The sequence below is a fragment of the Gymnoscopelus braueri genome (genome assembly GCF_963280865.1).
Source record: "Gymnoscopelus braueri genome assembly, chromosome: 16".
NCBI classification, from domain to species: Eukaryota; Metazoa; Chordata; class Actinopteri; order Myctophiformes; family Myctophidae; genus Gymnoscopelus; species Gymnoscopelus braueri.
In genome coordinates this window covers 52,892,499-52,912,134 of record NC_137616.1, presented here as the reverse complement: position 1 = coordinate 52,912,134, position 19,636 = coordinate 52,892,499, and the positions used below count along the sequence as shown (strand labels likewise).

At 40.3% G+C, this 19,636-nt stretch overlaps 2 protein-coding genes across 2 annotated transcripts in view; one reads left to right on the top strand and one right to left on the bottom strand.

Moving 5' to 3' along the window:
* The window catches only part of LOC308103084 (uncharacterized protein), a gene marked incomplete at its 3' end in the record, with an annotated part of 45,741 nt that extends 36,536 nt beyond the window's left edge, over positions 1 to 9,205 (bottom strand). Inside the window, exon 1 of the mRNA XM_080452933.1 lies at positions 9,045 to 9,205. The remainder of the gene's footprint in view (positions 1 to 9,044) is intronic.
* A 4,443-nt stretch (positions 9,206 to 13,648) lies between these two features.
* On the top strand, positions 13,649 to 18,297 carry LOC308103200 (uncharacterized protein). Its single transcript, XM_080453096.1, has 6 exons — positions 13,649 to 13,779; positions 14,312 to 14,421; positions 15,308 to 15,436; positions 15,911 to 15,993; positions 16,532 to 16,732; positions 17,856 to 18,297. Exons 2-5 carry the CDS (start codon positions 14,370 to 14,372, stop codon positions 16,712 to 16,714), a joined length of 447 nt encoding a protein of 148 aa, XP_080309222.1. The 5' UTR covers positions 13,649 to 13,779; positions 14,312 to 14,369; the 3' UTR covers positions 16,715 to 16,732; positions 17,856 to 18,297.
* Positions 18,298 to 19,636: the final 1,339 nt, after the last annotated feature.

The window sequence follows — 19,636 nt, the reverse complement described above, 5'->3', positions numbered from 1 at the left end:
ATTTTCAACCTATCTTCATATAACAGGTCCTCACTAATACTCATGATAAAATGGTACCATTTTTTTCTACTCAGTCTGTGTCTCATAGGAGGACTGTGGACAGTCCAGAAACACGTCTACCAGTGACATCATCCTTAAGCAGGATTTTTTTGCCCAACAAGGTTTCACATTTTTTATTTCGATTTTTATTAAGGCGAGAACAATGGCTTCTATTATTGCATTGCATCTTTCCAGGACTAGAAAGCCTGCAGGTTCTATTAGCTTGGATTCCCCATTGATGACGTCTTACATAGTGTACGCCAAGGCTATTAAACTTAAAAGATCTCCACCAAACAAACAAAACTGGCCCAGAATTTGGTTTCCAAACTGTGATGTGAGGAATCATGCAAGTAGTCGACCCAACTCTTGAAATCAATAAGTGGTTCTGAACCTTTTTACACTGATTACCACCTCAGAAAATATTAGCCTCTACCAGTAGGCTACCACCAGTATGACTGATGTTAAAATACAGTAGCGTAGTCCTACCCCATCGTATTCAGCTATACTACAGGATACAGATAGGTGGGCACTAGGGACATCTGGGCACCTCCATGTAAAATTGGCTATTTTGACCAAAATGTTAAAAAAAATTATAATTGAAAAATGTTCTTACGTTAAGTAAAGTATACATGATGTGAACATGCACCGTACATCATTATCAGACTTAATTTATCCTTCAAATTCTAGTTTATGCCCCAAAATGACTGGATATACAGGTTTTGTAGCAATTTGTAGCAATTGTAGAAATATTAGACCTTAAATGTTTGTTTGTTTGATTGATTGATTGATTGAAATTTTTATTAGGCAAAAGAATGTAAAACAACACAGTTACATTTATAATGCTTTTGTCTAAAAGGTCCGGCCAAAAAAGTCCTTGCGGACTTGTTTCCGTTGGGGTCCTTGAATAAATTTCATAGACATATATAGTAGCAACCAAACAGTTCAAAAATCAATACCACTATGTACAAAAAAAGCATGAGAAAATAAAAAATATATACAAAAAAAGGGGAGGGGAAAGCATGAGAAAATACAAATTATATACAAAAAAAGCATGAGGAAATAAAAAATATGTACAAAAAAAGGGGAGGGGGGGGGGGGTCGTCTGTCTACAGGGAAACTGGTACTAGCTCCTCTTTAGGCCTCCAGAAAGATTAGTTTTTAGGGCTGTTTTGAATGAGCCCAGCGAACTGCATTTTTTGAGGGATGGGGTTAGACTATTCCATTCCTTGCTGGCTGTGCTGTAGAAGGAGAATTTGCCCATGTTTGTTTTATGGGTGGGTGGTACCAGATTGTTGTTTACGCTCCCTCTAGTTTCGTGACTGTGGGTGTCACTAACTTCGAGGTATTTATACAGATATGCGGGTATAGGGGGCATTTCGGGCAAATCTGCATTTACAATTTTGAAGACCAGTCCCATTTTTAGTTGTTTAACACTTGCATGACTAAGCCATCAATATGACCGATTTTGAGAATTTAAAGTGGATTATCTTCTCTCATGAAGCTCTGAGAAAGTTCCCCTTTCATGACTTTTCCTAAATATTTGTTTCAAATCATCTCCGTTTTTTTATCTTCTGAAACGTATTATAAATATGAAATATATACCATATATACCATCCCAGCCGTTATATTTCGGCTAAATTGACCGTTCTCCCCCTCTCTCCCCCAGGCAAGAGCAGTTGACACCTCCACACCCCCCGCAGAGCGGCCCGTAGACGAGCATACGCAGCGGGTCTATGCGAGTCTATGTTGCCATGTCTGCTTATTATAAGCGACTTTGGGCTTGTTTTTCACGTCTTTCTATTATTATTATTATAATTATATATATATAATTACATTATAATGGTAATAATAATATAGCTGCCCACGTGTTTTGTGCACAGTTTGCACACTGGGTTGTTTACAAGTTACTATAGTTCGCTTGCTGCTACTAAATTTAAAGCAGCATTACATGACGGTCATATTATGACAGTCATGACGAAACTTCAACCTGTTTTTTGCACTTTCTCCATTTACAGCCCGTACATCTACATAAACGTTCGGATTTCAAATATAAAGTTTTTATTCCGTGGCCACGGATGTTACAATTTACTTCGGGTGGGTATAAGTACCCGTAACTTCTGTATTGTTCAATAAAAAGCATTTTAATCCGATTGGCGGTCATTTTCTCATAGAGTTATAGTGTATCAGAGTGCAATTACACCTCCCAACCGATAGGGTCACGTAGTTGAAAGCATGGAGAAAATACGGCGAAAATGGCCACCGATCGGATTAAAATGTTTTTTATTGGACAATACGGAAAATATGGGTACTTATGGGTTACCCGAATAGAATTGTAACATCCCTGGCCATGAGGTAAGCACTTTATATTTGAAATCTGAACGTTTGTGTAGATGTACGGGCTGTAAATGGAGAAAGTGCAAACACCAGGTGTAAGTTTATCGCTACATGCTAAGAAGCTAACGTAAGTTCGTCAGCATTAGTTTGGGCACTTTGGGGTCGGATTAGTGTTTTTGTTGGAACATTAAGCCGACACGCAACACCACGTTTAATGTTACGTTGTAAACAACCACCACCAAACCTTTTGTTAACTTATAACTCGATCTCTTTGTGGTGAACGCTTGTGTCTCTTCAAGTTGTTGTGTTTTTCCCACATTGCTTGCCTTCGGATAAAATCAAGCATTGTGTTTTGTTCTCCACATCGATGTAGCGAAAATGTGTCCATATCACCTCTTCTCTTTCTCCCGAGCCCCGTGCAAAGAATTTTACCGTTTTATTTTGTAAAGTTTCGCTCTGAAATCTGAATCCTCCTGCCATTCATTTGACGGTGGTGTGACTCTGTGTGTGTGTGTGCGTGCGCGGCTGCAACTTTAAAAGGGGGTGTGTGTGAGTGAGGAACAGCATGCCCTGCGCTGCGCATCAAAGGAGACAGGGAGTGACAAAATCATATAATAAATATATGATATAATATTTTGTCTCGTCTTTGTTCGTGAACTAAAATGACCATAGATTTTAGTCCAGTCTTTATTTAGTGAACTACATTTTCGTCTCGTCTTTATTAGTCAACGAAATTGCATAATGATTTAGTCCCAGTTATTGTTTATTCATATGGGTGGTGGTCTCGTCTCGTCTTCGTCCTTTGAAAAATGTGCGTTGACGAACATATTTCGTTTCGTTTTCGTTAACGAAATCAACACTGCATGGAAGTAAAAATGAGATCCCCACATACACAAATCACAAATCATGATGACATATAGGAGACAGATAGAAATACACACTAGCCTACTGCTTCATGTCTCACTGTTTTCTCAGGGCACAACGCATGCAGTAACACTTTCATAGACCTGCCTGCTTATTTCTCTCTCAAAATTTGGCAACCCATTTTCAACTCTCAGCTTTTTAGAAGACAATGGAACCCCCCACTGTTTGGGGGAGAAAGTGTGAACTAGTCTGGAGCACAGAGGGGAGACAGTGGCCAATAGGATAGCCTGATTTGGGGATCAAAATGATCGTTTTTCAGGCATGGTGGAGGATAATGAAACCTCAGTCATGCGAGTGTTAACCCTGTCTTCCACCCTGAGCCAGCCTAGGCTGGCAAAGTGAGTGGGAGAGAGGTGGGTCATGGGCCCCAGTCCGAGAAGTAGTCGAATCAGTTTGTTTTGGGAGGTTTGAAGCTTAGTCTTCAGTGACACTGAGGTGTTGGAGTACCAAGATGAGCTAGCATAGTCAAAAAGGGGCTGAATCAGGGCCCCTGAGAGGGTCCTGAGGGCCTGAGGGTTGACAAAAGAGGAAACTCTGCCCATAAATCTGGTTCTCTGGTTTACTCCTTTGACCACCTTTGTTGCCATGCTTTCACCTGTCAGGTATTTGTCAAGAATACATCCCAAATAGGTAATCTCTTCTTTGCTAGTGATGATTGTGTCATCGACTTTGACCTTGAAGTCATTTACCTTCATTTTACTGAGGGAATGTTTGGTCCCAAATAGAATGGATTCAGTTTTCCCAAGGTGTAGTGACAGTTTGTTATCGGTAAGCCAGGTACGGATTTTTGAGAGTTCAGAGCTAAGAGCTTCCTCAACTTGCAACTTGTCCTCACCCGAGATCAGGAGTGCCGAGTCATCAGCGAACAGGAACAGTTTGCAGTTACAGGCAGCATTCATGTCGTTAATGTATAGAAGGAACAGTAACGGCCCTAGAATGCTGCCTTGAGGAACCCCGCAGCTCACCGGGAGGGATGAGGACATGGTTCCGTTGATGTCAACCACTTGTTCTCTACCCTCCAAGTAAGATCTCATCCAATTTAGTGATGTGCAATCAAAACCAATCGCCTTCAGCTTATCAAGTAGAATTGCGTGGTTTACAGTGTCAAACGCCTTTTGGAGGTCCAGCATGACCATGCCGCAGTATTTGCCCGAGTCTACCTCACGTTTGATGTAATCGGTCAAATACAGTAGGCATGTGTCAGTGGAGTGGGATGTTCTGAAGCCCGATTGGAATTCAAACAACAGTTTACGCTCGCTGAGGTAGCTGTTGATTTGTTCATGGATTGATCGCTCTATAACCTTTGAGATGGAACAAAGGATGGAAACAGGCCTATAGTTTCCAGGATCTAGTTTGCTTCCTTTTTTATATAGAGGGATTACTCTTGCCAACTTGAATTCTTGTGGGACGTGACACTGACTGATGGATAAGTTTGTAATGTGGGCTACTATGGGAGCAATGGAGACCGCTGCGTCTCTGAGGAATCTGGTGGGGATGTTGTCAAGGCCGGTGGCCTTGTTTGGCTGTAGGGCGAGGAGTTTGTTTTGCACATCATCAGTCAATACAGGTTTGAAAGAGAAGGAATCTTTTTTAGCCCCTAGTTTCTCATAGTGAGCTTGAATGTGGTCGGGGCCATACAGACCTGAATGCTGAGGGAGTTTGCTTACCAACTGGGTTGCAACTGTGGTGAAGAAACTATTAAAACAGTCCGCTACCAATTGCTTGTCGGTAGTGAGCGAGCCACTTGAAATAATGCAAATGTTTGTAGATTTTGTCTGAATTTTTCCGTTGCAGCCTAATTGTTTTAGTGCCTCCCACAGTTTTTGTGGGTGGCTTTTGTTTGCCTCTATGTTCTCATTTAAGAATGTCGAATGTCGAATGTTTTAGCATGTTCCAATCATGTATACTTTACTTTAGTCTTCAACAGGGGGTCTGGGACCCCTAGGGGGTCCTCAGAGTTACTATAGGGGGTCCTCAGAGCTACTATAGGGGGTCCTCAGAGCTACTATAGGGGGTCTGCCAAATCTTTGTGTGATAGGATGTTTTTTTTTAACATTTTTTCCACTTGAACCCTATAGCATCCCTATTCTCAGGGAAACATTAGCCGAAAATAGCAGATCTACAAGCTCACAACGCCTCGTGCTGCAAGGTGTGGTGAGCTTGTAGATCTGCTATTTTCGGCAAAGAGGTTTGGTGTAGGGGAGAAAGGAGCAAATCAAGTACTAAGTAGCCTATTGAAGGTTTAAGTGATTAAATGTCTGAAATTAACAAAAAACATTAATTTACACAACACTGATGACAGCCTAAGCTATCTATGAAATCTATGAAAATGTTTAATCTGCAACACAGTGTTATACAATATGACTCTCAGCTAAGGGGTCCCTGCTACATCTCTCTCTGCTAAGGGGTCCCTGCTTCATCTCTCTCTGCTAAGGGGTCCCTGCTTCATCTCTCTCTGCTAAGGGGTCCCTGCTTCATCTCTCTCTGCTAAGGGGTCCCTGCTTCATCTCTCTCAGCTAAGGGGTCCCTGCTTCATCTCTCTCTGCTAAGGGGTCCCTGCTTCATCTCTCTCTGCTAAGGGGTCCCTGCTTCATCTCTCTCTCTCAGCTAAGGGGTCCCTGCTTCATCTCTCTCTCAGCTAAGGGGTCCCTGCTTCATCTCTCTCTCAGCTAAGGGGTCCCTGCTTCATCTCTCTCTCAGCTAAGGGGTCCCTGCTTCATCTCTCTCTCAGCTAAGGGGTCCCTGCTTCATCTCTCTCTCAGCTAAGGGGTCCCTGCTTCATCTCTCTCTCAGCTAAGGGGTCCCTGCTTCATCTCTCTCTCAGTTAAGGGGTCCCTGCTTCATCTCTCTCTCAGCTAAGGGGTCCCTGCTTCATCTCTCTCTCAGCTAAGGGGTCCCTGCTTCATCTCTCTCTCAGCTAAGGGGTCCCTGCTTCATCTCTCTCTCAGCTAAGGGGTCCCTGCTTCATCTCTCTCTCTCAGCTAAGGAGTCCCTGCTTCATCTCTCTCTCAGCTAAGGGGTCCCTGCTTCATCTCTCTCTCAGCTAAGGGGTCCCTGCTTCATCTCTCTCTCAGCTAAGGGGTCCCTGCTTCATCTCTCTCTCAGCTAAGGGGTCCCTGCTTCATCTCTCTCTCAGCTAAGGGGTCCCTGCTTCATCTCTCTCTCAGCTAAGGGGTCCCTGCTTCATCTCTCTCTCAGCTAAGGGGTCCCTGCTTCATCTCTCTCTCTCAGCTAAGGAGTCCCTGCTTCATCTCTCTCTCAGCTAAGGGGTCCCTGCTTCATCTCTCTCTCAGCTAAGGGGTCCCTGCTTCATCTCTCTCTCAGCTAAGGGGTCCCTGCTTCATCTTTCTCTCAGCTAGGAGGGTCCCTGCTTCATCTCTCTCTCAGCTAAGGGGTCCTGCTTCATCTCTCTCTCAGCTAAGGTGTCCCTGCTTCATCTGTCTCTCTGCTAAGGTGTCCCTGCTTCATCTGTCTCTCTGCTAAGGGGTCCCTGCTTCATCTCTCTCTCAGCTAAGGGGTCCCTGCTTCATCTCTCTCTCAGCTAAGGGGTCCCTGCTTCATCTCTCTCTCAGCTAAGGGGTCCCTGCTTCATCTCTCTCACATGTAGGGGTCCCTGCTTCATCTCTCTCTCTCAGCTAAGGGGTCCCTGCTTCATCTCTCTCTCAGCTAAGGGGTCCCTGCTTCATCTCTCTCTCAGTTAAGGGGTCCCTGCTTCATCTGTCTCTCTGCTAAGGGGTCCCTGCTTCATCTCTCTCTCAGCTAAGGGGTCCCTGCTTCATCTCTCTCTCAGCTAAGGGGTCCCTGCTTCATCTGTCTCAGCTAAGGGGTCCCTGCTTCATCTCTCTCTCAGCTAAGGGGTCCCTGCTTCATCTGTCTCAGCTAAGGGGTGCCTGCTTCATCTGTCTCTCAGCTAAGGGGGTCCCTGCTTCATCTCTCTCTCAGCTAAGGGGTCCCTGCTTCATCTCTCTCTCAGCTAAGGGGTCCCTGCTTCATCTCTCTCTCAGCTAAGGGGTCCCTGCTTCATCTCTCTCTCAGCTAAGGGGTCCCTGCTTCATCTCTCTCTCAGCTAAGGGGTCCCTGCTTCATCTCTCTCTCAGCTAAGGGGTCCCTGCTTCATCTCTCTCTCAGCTAAGGGGTCCCTGCTTCATCTTTCTCTCAACTAGGAGGGTCCCTGCTTCATCTCTCTCTCAGCTAAGGGGTCCTGCTTCATCTCTCTCTCAGCTAAGGTGTCCCTGCTTCATCTGTCTCTCTGCTAAGGTGTCCCTGCTTCATCTGTCTCTCTGCTAAGGGGTCCCTGCTTCATCTCTCTCTCAGCTAAGGGGTCCCTGCTTCATCTCTCTCTCAGCTAAGGGGTCCCTGCTTCATCTCTCTCTCAGCTAAGGGGTCCCTGCTTCATCTCTCTCACATGTAGGGGTCCCTGCTTCATCTCTCTCTCTCAGCTAAGGGGTCCCTGCTTCATCTCTCTCTCAGCTAAGGGGTCCCTGCTTCATCTCTCTCTCAGTTAAGGGGTCCCTGCTTCATCTGTCTCTCTGCTAAGGGGTCCCTGCTTCATCTCTCTCTCAGCTAAGGGGTCCCTGCTTCATCTCTCTCTCAGCTAAGGGGTCCCTGCTTCATCTGTCTCAGCTAAGGGGTCCCTGCTTCATCTCTCTCTCAGCTAAGGGGTCCCTGCTTCATCTGTCTCAGCTAAGGGGTGCCTGCTTCATCTGTCTCTCAGCTAAGGGGGTCCCTGCTTCATCTCTCTCTCAGCTAAGGGGTCCCTGCTTCATCTCTCTCTCAGCTAAGGGGTCCCTGCTTCATCTCTCTCTCAGCTAAGGGGTCCCTGCTTCATCTCTCTCTCAGCTAAGGGGTCCCTGCTTCATCTCTCTCTCAGCTAAGGGGTCCCTGCTTCATCTCTCTCTCAGCTAAGGGGTCCCTGCTTCATCTCTCTCTCAGCTAAGGGGTAATTCTGAAAAACGTTGAAGCCCTGCTTTATACCATTTATTTTTTACAGTTTGAACAAAATAGCCAATTTTACATTGAGGTGCCCAGATGTCCGTAGTGCCCACCTATCTTGTTACTACAGACAGACAGAGCAAAAGATGACATTAACTACTGTACTTCATTCAAACACAGCAAGTACGCACACGCACACGCCCACGCCCACACACACACACACACACACACACACACACACAAAGCCAAAGATGACAGAAAAGTTGTTAAATCAAAGCAACAGTTTTGCTGACGTTTGTCTTTACACACTCAGAGTAGGAGGAGGAGCACTTTAGCCAGCATAATGAGATCATTAATAACCACTACTCACCTAATGCTTCATAATTTAAAAAAGAACACACTTCCAACGTGTATACAGTGCATTGGTTAAGTCACACAGCATGGTTTCATATCATTAATATGAACGTTTATAATCCATAGGCATGGTAAAGCCCCTCCAGCTATGGGACAGACCCACTTTCTTACACTGTTGCATGCCACAACACACACACACACACACACACACACACACACACACACACACACACACACACACACACACACACACACACACACACACACACACACACACACACACACACACACACACACACACACACACACAGGCCTTACACTCATAATGAGCAATAAAACCTCTTCATAAGATATATTATATTATATTATATATATATATATATATATATATATATATATATATATATATATATATATATATATATATATATATACATACATTATATTCATAGTTTTCTTACCATCAGTCAGCAGGTCACAGAGTGTAGTTTACAGTTGGTTGTTCAATGTAAAGTTAACTAGTCTCTCTATAAGTTTCTATAAGTTTAAAAACAATACTGGCTTTATAGTTTAAACACAGAGATTAAAGTCATGTTTACACATGTAGAAACACTAAACTTATACTGGATTATAAAGTTTAAACACAGAGATTAAAGTCATGTTTTAACATGTAGAAACACTAAATATACTGGATTATAAAGTTTAAAAACAAGGCGCGTCTCTTCCTGATGAAATCACTTCCTTGTTTGAAACAAGGTATATACAAGGAAGGTCCGGTCATCTACGTCATTATCCAGCCCATAGATCTATAGGTCTATCCATGGAGCCAGACTGCGGCCTAGAGGTGGAATGCATGCAGTGAATGAGAGAGTTCAGTGGAATGCATTGGAGTGAATGAGAAAGCTGTGAAATATCAATATAACAATATATAATACTGAATATAACATATTATACACTCACTGTGTTGACAATAACAATATATATATACAGCGCCTTGTGAAAGTCCTCACCCTTCACTTTGTTATGTTACAGCCTTATTCAAACATGGATTAAATTCATGTTTATATTATTATTATTATTATTATTATTATTATTATTATTATTATTATTATTATTATTATTATCGTAGAGATAAAAAAAAATCAAAATCGATAAAATACATCAATGACAGTCTTTATCTAAGGCTAATATGATAAAGTATATTAAAATAATATAACATAATATTATTACATGTGTCTCAGTGATAAAGTATATATGAAAAGGTGTTAATGTAATGTAATGTAATGTAATGTAATGTAATATAATATAATATAATATAATATAATATTCTTACATGTGTCTCAGTGATAAGATGTATTAATAATAATTATAATTATAATGTAATGTAATATAATTATAATGTAATGTAATGTAATATGTATCCGATCACACACTGTATCATCAGATGATAAAATATATTAAAATAATATAATATAATATAATATAATATTCTTAAGAACATGTGTCTCAGTGATAAGGTGTATTAATGTATTAATAATAATTATAATTATAATGTAATGTAATATAATTATAATGTAATGTAATGTAATGTAATGTAATGTAATATTTATCAGATCACACACTGTATCATCAGATGATAAAATAACGAGCTTCAACTTTAACAACTTTATTAACGGAACACAAACAAACGCTGTTGTTGTTGTTTTTAGACCAACAAAAATACTTTCGGGTGTTATATTCTTGTTCCGGTGCCACTGGGAGTGGAAGCTGAAGTCCTCACATTGCCCCCTGGTGGCTCCAGGTTTCTGCATCTTTACCGACAGACCGTTGCTGAGTCCAGAGCGGATACGGAAACGTTTCCTGCATGTATGTGTGCGTGTAAATGACCGGACACCGTAGGCGGGCTGTAGACCGGATCACACTCCCTTTTCAGGGAGTTTGTTCCAGATAATTATTATTATTAAAAATAAATGTTTAGTTGTGATTTTAGAGACAGAAAGACCTGAGAGATCCCAAATATGTGTACACTCTCAGAGTTACAGACCTGTAAGGGTCCATTTGGTTCCATGTGTACACTCTCAGAGTTACAGACCTGTAAGGGTCCATTTGGTTCCATGTGTACACTCTCAGAGTTACAGACCTGTAAGGGTCCATTTACCAAAATCTGGCAAAATCATATTTAACACAAATTAAAGTCTACAAATCCAGTAAAATAAAGTCATGTATATGCTGTCATTTCACATAATGATACATGGATGACAATACACTCAGTTGAAATGTACCAATATAATCCTGTTGTGAAGTTGTGGTTATTGGTATTTGTGATGGAATGTGTATTGATGACATGAAAGAACAGCAACATGTTATTTATTTTATTTATGATTATCAGTATATATATATATATATATATATATATATATATATATATATATATATATATATATATATATATATATATATATATATATATATATATATATATATATATATATATAATATGAAATAACTTACAATAAACAAGGTGAACACATACATACAAATATATAATAATGATATAACAATGTAATATATATAACTTACAATAAACAAGATAAACACATACAAAGAATGTAGAGAGAACAGTGTACTGTCTCAGTAAACTATAGGATCATAGAATACAGAGACAGTGTAGTGTCTCAGTAAACTATAGGATCATAGAATACAGAGACGGTGTAGTGTCTCAGTAAACTATAGGATCATAGAATACAGAGACAGTGTAGTGTCTCAGTAAACTATAGGATCATAGAATACAGAGAGACAGTGTAGTGTCTCAGTAAACTATAGGATCATAGAATACAGAGACGGTGTAGTGTCTCAGTAAACTATAGGATCATAGAATACAGAGACAGTGTAGTGTCTCAGTAAACTATAGGATCATAGAGACAGTGTAGTGTCTCAGTAAACTATAGGATCATAGAATACAGAGAGACAGTGTAGTGTCTCAGTAAACTATATGATCATAGATTACAGAGACAGTGTAGTGTCTCAGTAAACTATAGGATCATAGAATACAGAGACAGTGTAGTGTCTCAGTAAGCTATAGGATCATAGAATACAGAGAGACAGTGTAGTGTCTCAGTAAACTATAGGATCATAGAATACAGAGACAGTGTAGTGTCTCAGTAAGCTATAGGATCATAGAATACTGAGAGACAGTGTAGGCCTAGTGTCTCAGTAAACTATAGGATCATAGAATACAGAGACAGCCCTGCTGAAAAAACCAGCACAGACCAGCTTATGGTGGTTGCTGGTTTTAGCTGGTTTTAGCTGGTATTAGCTGGTCTTAGCTGGTCTTAAGCTGGTTTAGATGGCATACCAGGCTGGACAAGCTGGTCAGGCTGGTCAGGCTGGTTTGCCAGTGTAGTTGGTTAGCTGGTCACTAAGCTGGATTCTGCTGGTCTTTGCTGGTCAGCCAGCTGGCTGGCTGGACTGACCAGCAAAGCCAAGCTGGTAGCTGGTCTTTGCTGGTCAAATGGGTGGACTGCCCAGCAAAGACCAGCTTACCAGCTAGACTTAGCTGGTCAGATGGCTGGACACTGGACAGACCAGCAAAGACCAGCTTAGCAGCTGGTCAAGTTTGGTTAGATCCCGATCCAACATGTGGATCGGCACTCCCAGGGGGGTCCCCACGTGATTTGGGGGTGGTCCCCACCCAGATGACAGTGAAGTGATAATTTAAGGACCTTTAAGACCTTTTTAGTACCTAAAAAAAAACCACCATTTACTGCATCAAAAGTAATCAACAAACTATACTATAAAAAAATGTCAAACATTGGCCAAATTGTCTAACAATAATAATAATATAAGAAAACATTTTAAAAATAGCAGATCTACAAGCTCACAACACCTTCCTTGCGAGGCGTTGTGAGCTTGAAGATCTGCTATTTTCACAATAGAGTCAAACTAAACGTAATGCATCAACTCCTACATTCCAAGTGCTTTAAGGGTGGGGGGTCCCCAGTTCAAATATGATTATTTTGGGACGTCCCATTTGTGGCTTGTGGGTCATGTACACATCACGAGGAAAGATCCCTTTTTTTGTTTCCTACAAAAATATATTACTATATTATTTCAAAACATTTCCCACCCAAAAATCTAAAATCTTCATCAATAAAAAAACAAATAAATACAAAATCTAAGAAATTCCATCAATTAATAAAAAAAAGCATGCAGTGAAAATAGCAGATCTACAAGCGTTGTGAGCTTGCAGATCTGCTATTTTAACTAGTTTGGATCCCGGGGAGACATCATACCTGCCATTAGACTGTGAAGATTTTCTTCTGTTACAATTGCCCCCCCCCCCCAGTATATACAGTATATTTTATTGTATTGTATTGTATTGTATTGTATTGTATTGTATTGTATTGTATTGCATTGTATTTTACTTTACATTTCTTGTCCCTTTCTTGTGATGTGACATAAATATTATATTTAATAATAATAATAATAATAATAATAATAATAATAATAATAATAATAATAATAATAATAATAATAATAATGTATTATTATTATCATGACAACATTCATCCAAACTTATTTACTTAATTTCGCAATTGGCAAATAATATGCTAGTTTGATTCTAAATAACACTTTTTTTTGCTATGGTTACCAAAATGAACAGATCTACAGATCTACATCTTGTCGCAATTTGACGTGTTGTGAGCTTGTACATCTGTTTTTACAGAGAAGCGGGCCCTTTATGGGCCCTGAGCAGTGTTGCCATATCTGCTTATTATAAGTGACTTTGGGCTTGTTTTTCTGTAAAGTTGCTTGTAAATATTAGTGAAATATTTCACTTATTATTTTTGAAAATAGCAGATCTACAAGCTCACAATGTGTTGCAAATGCGACGCACTGTGAGCTTGTAGATCGGCTATTTTCAAATAGGTTTAAATGTAGCTTCTTTTGGGCTTAATTTTTTTCACAGACCTGGCTGCTTATTTCTCTCACAAAATCTGGCAACACTGTCTCAGCAGGCTCGTGACCCTTGAACTCTATGCTCGCGATACGCGGGGAGAATTAATGCTGTCTGAGTCGAGCTGCAGCTCTCACTTCAGTAGAAAGTTTATTGCGTTGCTTTGGATTCATCAAAAATAATTATAAACCGGCTTCAGAGAAGATAAAAGAAAGAAAAAGAAGCGGCGGACATTTTAGGTGAGTGTTGACACACAGAAATACTATTTATGTAGGCGTTTTAGCCTACTATTACTGTATTGATAATTAAGTGCGTAGGCTGCTGTGTTCGAAGTCAATCACAAGTGACTCATGTCATGACCCAACTCTACACATTTAGTTATTTAATTTGTCTTGATAAAGGGATTATGACAATAATTACAATAAATTATAGTGGGAATATACAATATAATTTATACTATAGGCCACTACTGCTTGCCTGTGTGCCGCTCAAAACTAAATTCAGAATATGACGTCTGTGTGTGTGTGTGTGTGTGTGTGTGTGTGTGTGTGTGTGTGTGTGTGTGTGTGGACACACGCTTTCAGTGATGAAGCTACAGAGTGTTTTAATATCCCGTGAACTCTGAACATTAATGATTCCCTTGTCTGTCTGTCTGTCTGTCTGTCTGTCTGTCTGTGTGTGTGTGTGTGTGTGTGTGTGTGTGTGTGTGTGTGTGTGTGTGTGTGTGTGTGTGTGTGTGTGTGTTATTATTACACATTTCTTTGGCTGCAGTGGCCAAAATGAATGGTTTGCAGCCCTACTAAAAGAGAAAAAGGAAGAGAGAACCATTATGTGTTATGCCCCCCCCCCCCCTCCCACAAAGAGAAGAAAACAGTTTGAAGGTAAAGTGATATTGTTTTGTTAAATGTTAAAGTAATCATTGCTTGTTCAGTAACAGGGGTCTCCCAGACTCTCCACCTCTTTAGTAAGCCGAAAATGCATTTCCAGGAATACCAAATTTAACCAATCAGAACTCATACAGGATACAGGATAAATAAGTTACAATTGGAAGTGATGACACAAAGAAGTGGGCATACAAAATTTGAACCCATTTAGACCAGGAACGCATCTGTGTAATTGTTTTGATTTCTTTGGCTAGACCTTTGGCTTCAAAAATAGCAGATCTACAAGCTCATAGCGCGACACCGAGTGGCGCGCTATGAGCATGTAGATCTGCTATTTTTGAAAATCTTTGAATATATATGTTTTAAAGTGAACATTTGTACCTCAAATCTTTTTCCTTTTATGTTCAAAAAAATTTTAGGATTTAGAGAGCATTTTTAGAATCGGCCCCAGGTCTTAATGGGTTAAAGCTGCACTATGTAACTTTCCTCTTCTACCCCGGATTTGAACCCGGTTTCCTGAGCTGTAGTGCTGTAACCTTTTACCATTGAGCTAATAGAGCCTGCCTGCTTGCTCAGGTGATACATTGAATCTTGACCATCAGATCAAAATTCATGTCAGATCCTGTGTCTAGGTGAGACATGACCTTTGACACTATCTAAATGTCTCAATAGAAGAGCAGGGAGACTAAATACAACCACCCCAATTATATAAGTTATATTGTATTATTTGTATTAACATACTCTAACATACAGATTGTATAAGTTATATTGTATTAATATACTCTACGATACAGGTTGCATAAAATTACATTTTATTCCACTTTAACTTTCTAACAAAAAACATCTTGTTTTATCCAAAATATATTACTTGCACTACCTTTAGACTCTGACTGGTCTGAATACGGTGGAGATGCTGTTGTTCCCCAAGCTATCCACGACGAAATGTCAAGTACAGTCATACCCAGAAGAAGGCCAAAGAGTTGGAGCTGGACCTACAGCATCTTAAAACTAAGTAAGCAATGACTAATGTTAACGAAACAGTTGCATGAGTTTGCTCTTCTCTTTTTGTATATATCGATATGTTGGTTATTTGTTCTCATGTTCTTTTTTACTTAGATCTTGACCACAAATGTTAAAAAACATTATATAGAAAGCATGTTAAATGGAGTGGACAGATGCTAGGCTCATTATTAAACTGGTATCCTACTAAGGCATACATCAATTCAGTTTTTATTTTTTATTTTTCCGTACCCTGTTCATGCTTTAAGATGCAACAAATTAGAGATTGCAAAACAGAAACTGGAGGAAGGGCCCCAATATAGCTCTGCAGCAAAGCCTGACATCCCTGCTGCAGATAAGCAAACCAGTGACAGCATAGGTGTGTTTAGACAGTGATACTGTTCTACGGAAAATGGTGACAATGTGTACAATATAAGTACTGTGATACTGCCAAAAGGAGCTTAAATATGATTCTCTACATTTTCAGTTGCAACTTCCTCCGTTTCCTCTTCCCCCGAGTCAGACGATTTGGCATCGACACCTGGGATGTTTGACGGCAACGGTGACAAGGTATTGAAGAAACATACTGTGTAGGACAGTGGTTCTTAAAAGTGGGGTTCCACAGTGTCCCCAGCTAAATAAGAAACAGTTATCATTTCAAAAATAGGCAACGTGTCATGATGCATCGTGAGCTTGTAGATCAGCTATGTTTTGCTATTTTTGAACTATTTTTGAACAGTTTTGCCTATGGCATGAACAAAATAGGGATGCCGGGTGGAAAAGGTTAATTTCACTACTATTTTACCAGCTAGAATGTAATCCAATGACAATGTACTGTATAAGAATTACTTCAACTCTCCCCACCTACAGTATAGACAGTTGTAGAATTCTGTACTAAATGTAATCCAACAATTAACATCTTCTCTATTGGAGGTCCATGGCACCAACTCTTTTCTAAATGGGTCCACATTTGGGGGTCCTTGAAAATGTAATTTCTTTACAGTAAATTCTGTTTGAAGTGGGCCTGCTTTTGTCAAAAATGAGTCTGAAATGTCATGGTAAAATGTTTTTTAATTTCTAAAACATGTGTTGTTTTCTTCTGTTTGAGGTCCACATTGGCTCTGGTGTGTGGCTCGAAAAGGAGATCTGGAAGATGGTGGCAGCAAACACCAAGGACTCCCTGTTCATGAAGGAGCTTGCTGTTGCCATTTGGGGGACAACAACCCTGAAGACCATGCAGGAGCCTTACAAAGAATGCCCCACTAGCAAGGGGGAGGCCAAACCCCCCTGACCGCAGGACTCAGAAGAGGTATGTTTACTGAGGGGTGGGGGGGTTCATTATGACTTGATCTCATAATTCAATCTGCTCTGTGCATGACTGTAGTTCTCTTTTCCAGAAGGTGGAATTCCCGTTAGCGTTACCTGTTCAGTTTTTCATACCTTCATTTGGTTGTCTCAGCAGCATACTGTTTCAACCAGAAACACATTATGGAGATGTTGGTTGTAGCCAATCAAATGAAGCTATGAAAAACTGATCGGGAAACGGGAATGTCACCTTCTGGAAAAGAGATTATATTAAGCTTATTAATCAATCATAAAAGAAAATACTCTATTGTAATAAAATCGATTTTATGGCTGAAAGAAATGCCGATCTACAAGCTTGCAACTCGTTGGACGTGTTGTGAGCTTGTAGATCAAAAAAGTAATCAATAGAATAATCGCAAGTAGAATAATTGGTAGTGGCAGCCCTACATGCATGTTTGACAGGGGTAGCTTTTCCCCCAAATTGTTGTTGTCCATTGTAGCCATCTGACTTATTGCCTGCCCACTGTCCACCCACCTTTTTCATTCAAATGCATGTTTTCTAACTGAACTGAAACACGGGGTTAAAAAAACACTTCACCCCATTTTCAACTCATCTTCATATAATTGGTCCTCACTAATACACATTTTAAGATGGCACCATTTATGTCTACTCACTCTGTGTTTCGTTGATAGGTCGTGGACAGTTTAGAAACCTGCCTACCTTTGACATCATCGGTAGGCAGGTTTGGTCATTTAGAACAACTTTATTTGTTCATTATTAATGCAAGAACAATGGCTTCTACTTCTGCATGCAAACTTTCCAGGTAGAGACACACTGTAGTTTCTATTAGCTTGGAATCTCCATTGGTGATGTCACTGGTAGGCAGGTTTCTGAACTGTCCACATTCCACCAATGAGTGGCAGAACGAGTAGACAGAAATGGTGCCATTGTATAATGAACATTAGCGAGGATCAGTTAGTTATATGAAGATAAGGTTGAAAATGGGTGAAGTTTAAGTTACTTTAAGTTTTTCTCAAAACATCACAATTCATTTAACTCACCCCATGCAGTATATTGCTAATTATATTTGTTTTATTGTTGGGGGTTCTTGTTTGTTTTCTTTCAGACTGTTTCCATTGGTGGCTGCAGGGGCAGAACATTCTCACAAAGAGGAAGGCCATGGACCATGGCCAGGACATCAATAGAAAGGACAAGAAATTGTGTGTCTGTGTAGGGGGGGGTTGATATGGGGGTAATGCTTTATAGCGCCACCAGCAGGCCGATTTTTGCAAGACACATTTTTGGCTGCAACTTTACAGATGTTTTCCAAACATCACACACATCGGTATACAGTATCTCCATAGTCATGTAATCAAGACGGATCTGTCCGATTTTTCATATTCTCTCACTCTTTTCCAGTCATTTGAACACTGTGTGTGTGTTAGTGTGTTCCTCAGGTTGAAGTTCATGTATTTATGTGTTTATTTATACATTTATTTGTTATTTAAATGTTGTTTTTGAGGGTTTTTTATAAGTGTTTAATAAATTATTGTTATGTATGAAATTGATACATGATTATTTATGACTTTGTGGATTTTGCTCACTTTTATATAGGCTACTGTAGGCTACTGTTTTTTAAATATACCACGTGCTGTGGGCACCTGGCTGAAATTCACCATGATCATGCATCCTCTCCAGCAAAGTTGGTCACTGCATATCCAGAATACACCTGAATACACATAAATACCAGATAGCAGCTTAAACCAGCTACCAGCTAAACCATCATAAATACCAGCTACCAGCTTAAACCAGCTAAACCATCATAAATACCAGCTACCAGCTTAAACCAGCTAAACCATCAAAAATACCAGCTACCAGCTTAAACCAGCTAAACCATCAAAAAATACCAGCTACCAGCTTAAACCAGCTAAACCATCATAAATACCAGCTACCAGCTTAAACCAGCTAAACCATCAAAAATACCAGCTACCAGCTTAAACCAGCTACCAGTTTAAACCAGCAAAACCTACCACCTTAAGCTGGTCAACCACCAAGACCAGCTTAAGGTGTGTTTTGGACGTCCAAAACACACCTTAAGGTGGTCAACCACCAAGACCAGCTAAAACCAGCTGGTCCAGCTTAGGCTGGTCTAAGCTGGTTTTTTCAGCAGGGACTAGTGTAGTGTCTCAGTAAACTATAGGATCATAGAAAACAGAGAGACATTGTAGCGTCTCAGTAAACTATAGGATCATAGAATACAGAGAGACAGTGTAGTGTCTCAGTAAACTATAGGATGCCAGGTCAACAAATGAACCAAGCATCTGTCAAAATAACATATTATCTACATTACTTTTTAACCTTTGCATATGACTGCATGTCAAGTCTAGATCTATAGAGATCTATTTCAATGATAGAAAATATAAAATACATTCATATAATGCAGATCTAGAACAAAGTAAACAATGATATCTGCAAAAAACCATCACCGCTAGATGGAGCCATAACATCATTAAACTTCCCACATCCAGAAAGTGTGCAGGCAACCCCTGTAAATACTTAATGTTATTCAGTTTTTAGGAATTAGGTTATGACTTTTACAGGGGCCAGTTTAGAATTGCAGCCTCCTGTAGGTACTCTTTTAGAGCAGTTTTTAAGGACAGTAGGGTTTTACACTCCTTGACTACTTTTGGTAGGGGGTTCCACATTTTGGTGGCATAGAGACACACGGCCGGAAGCGGAAGGCCTACAAATCCACGCCCACTTTTGACACTCGGGGTCCGTTAGAACGATGAACTGCAGCTCTCAATGCAATCTCTATGAGAGGCATTGTAAAATACCGTCATTTCACTGGTTAACTACTGAGGCTGTAGCGATTTTTTTTGTGTTCTAATAATCTGTGCCATTTGT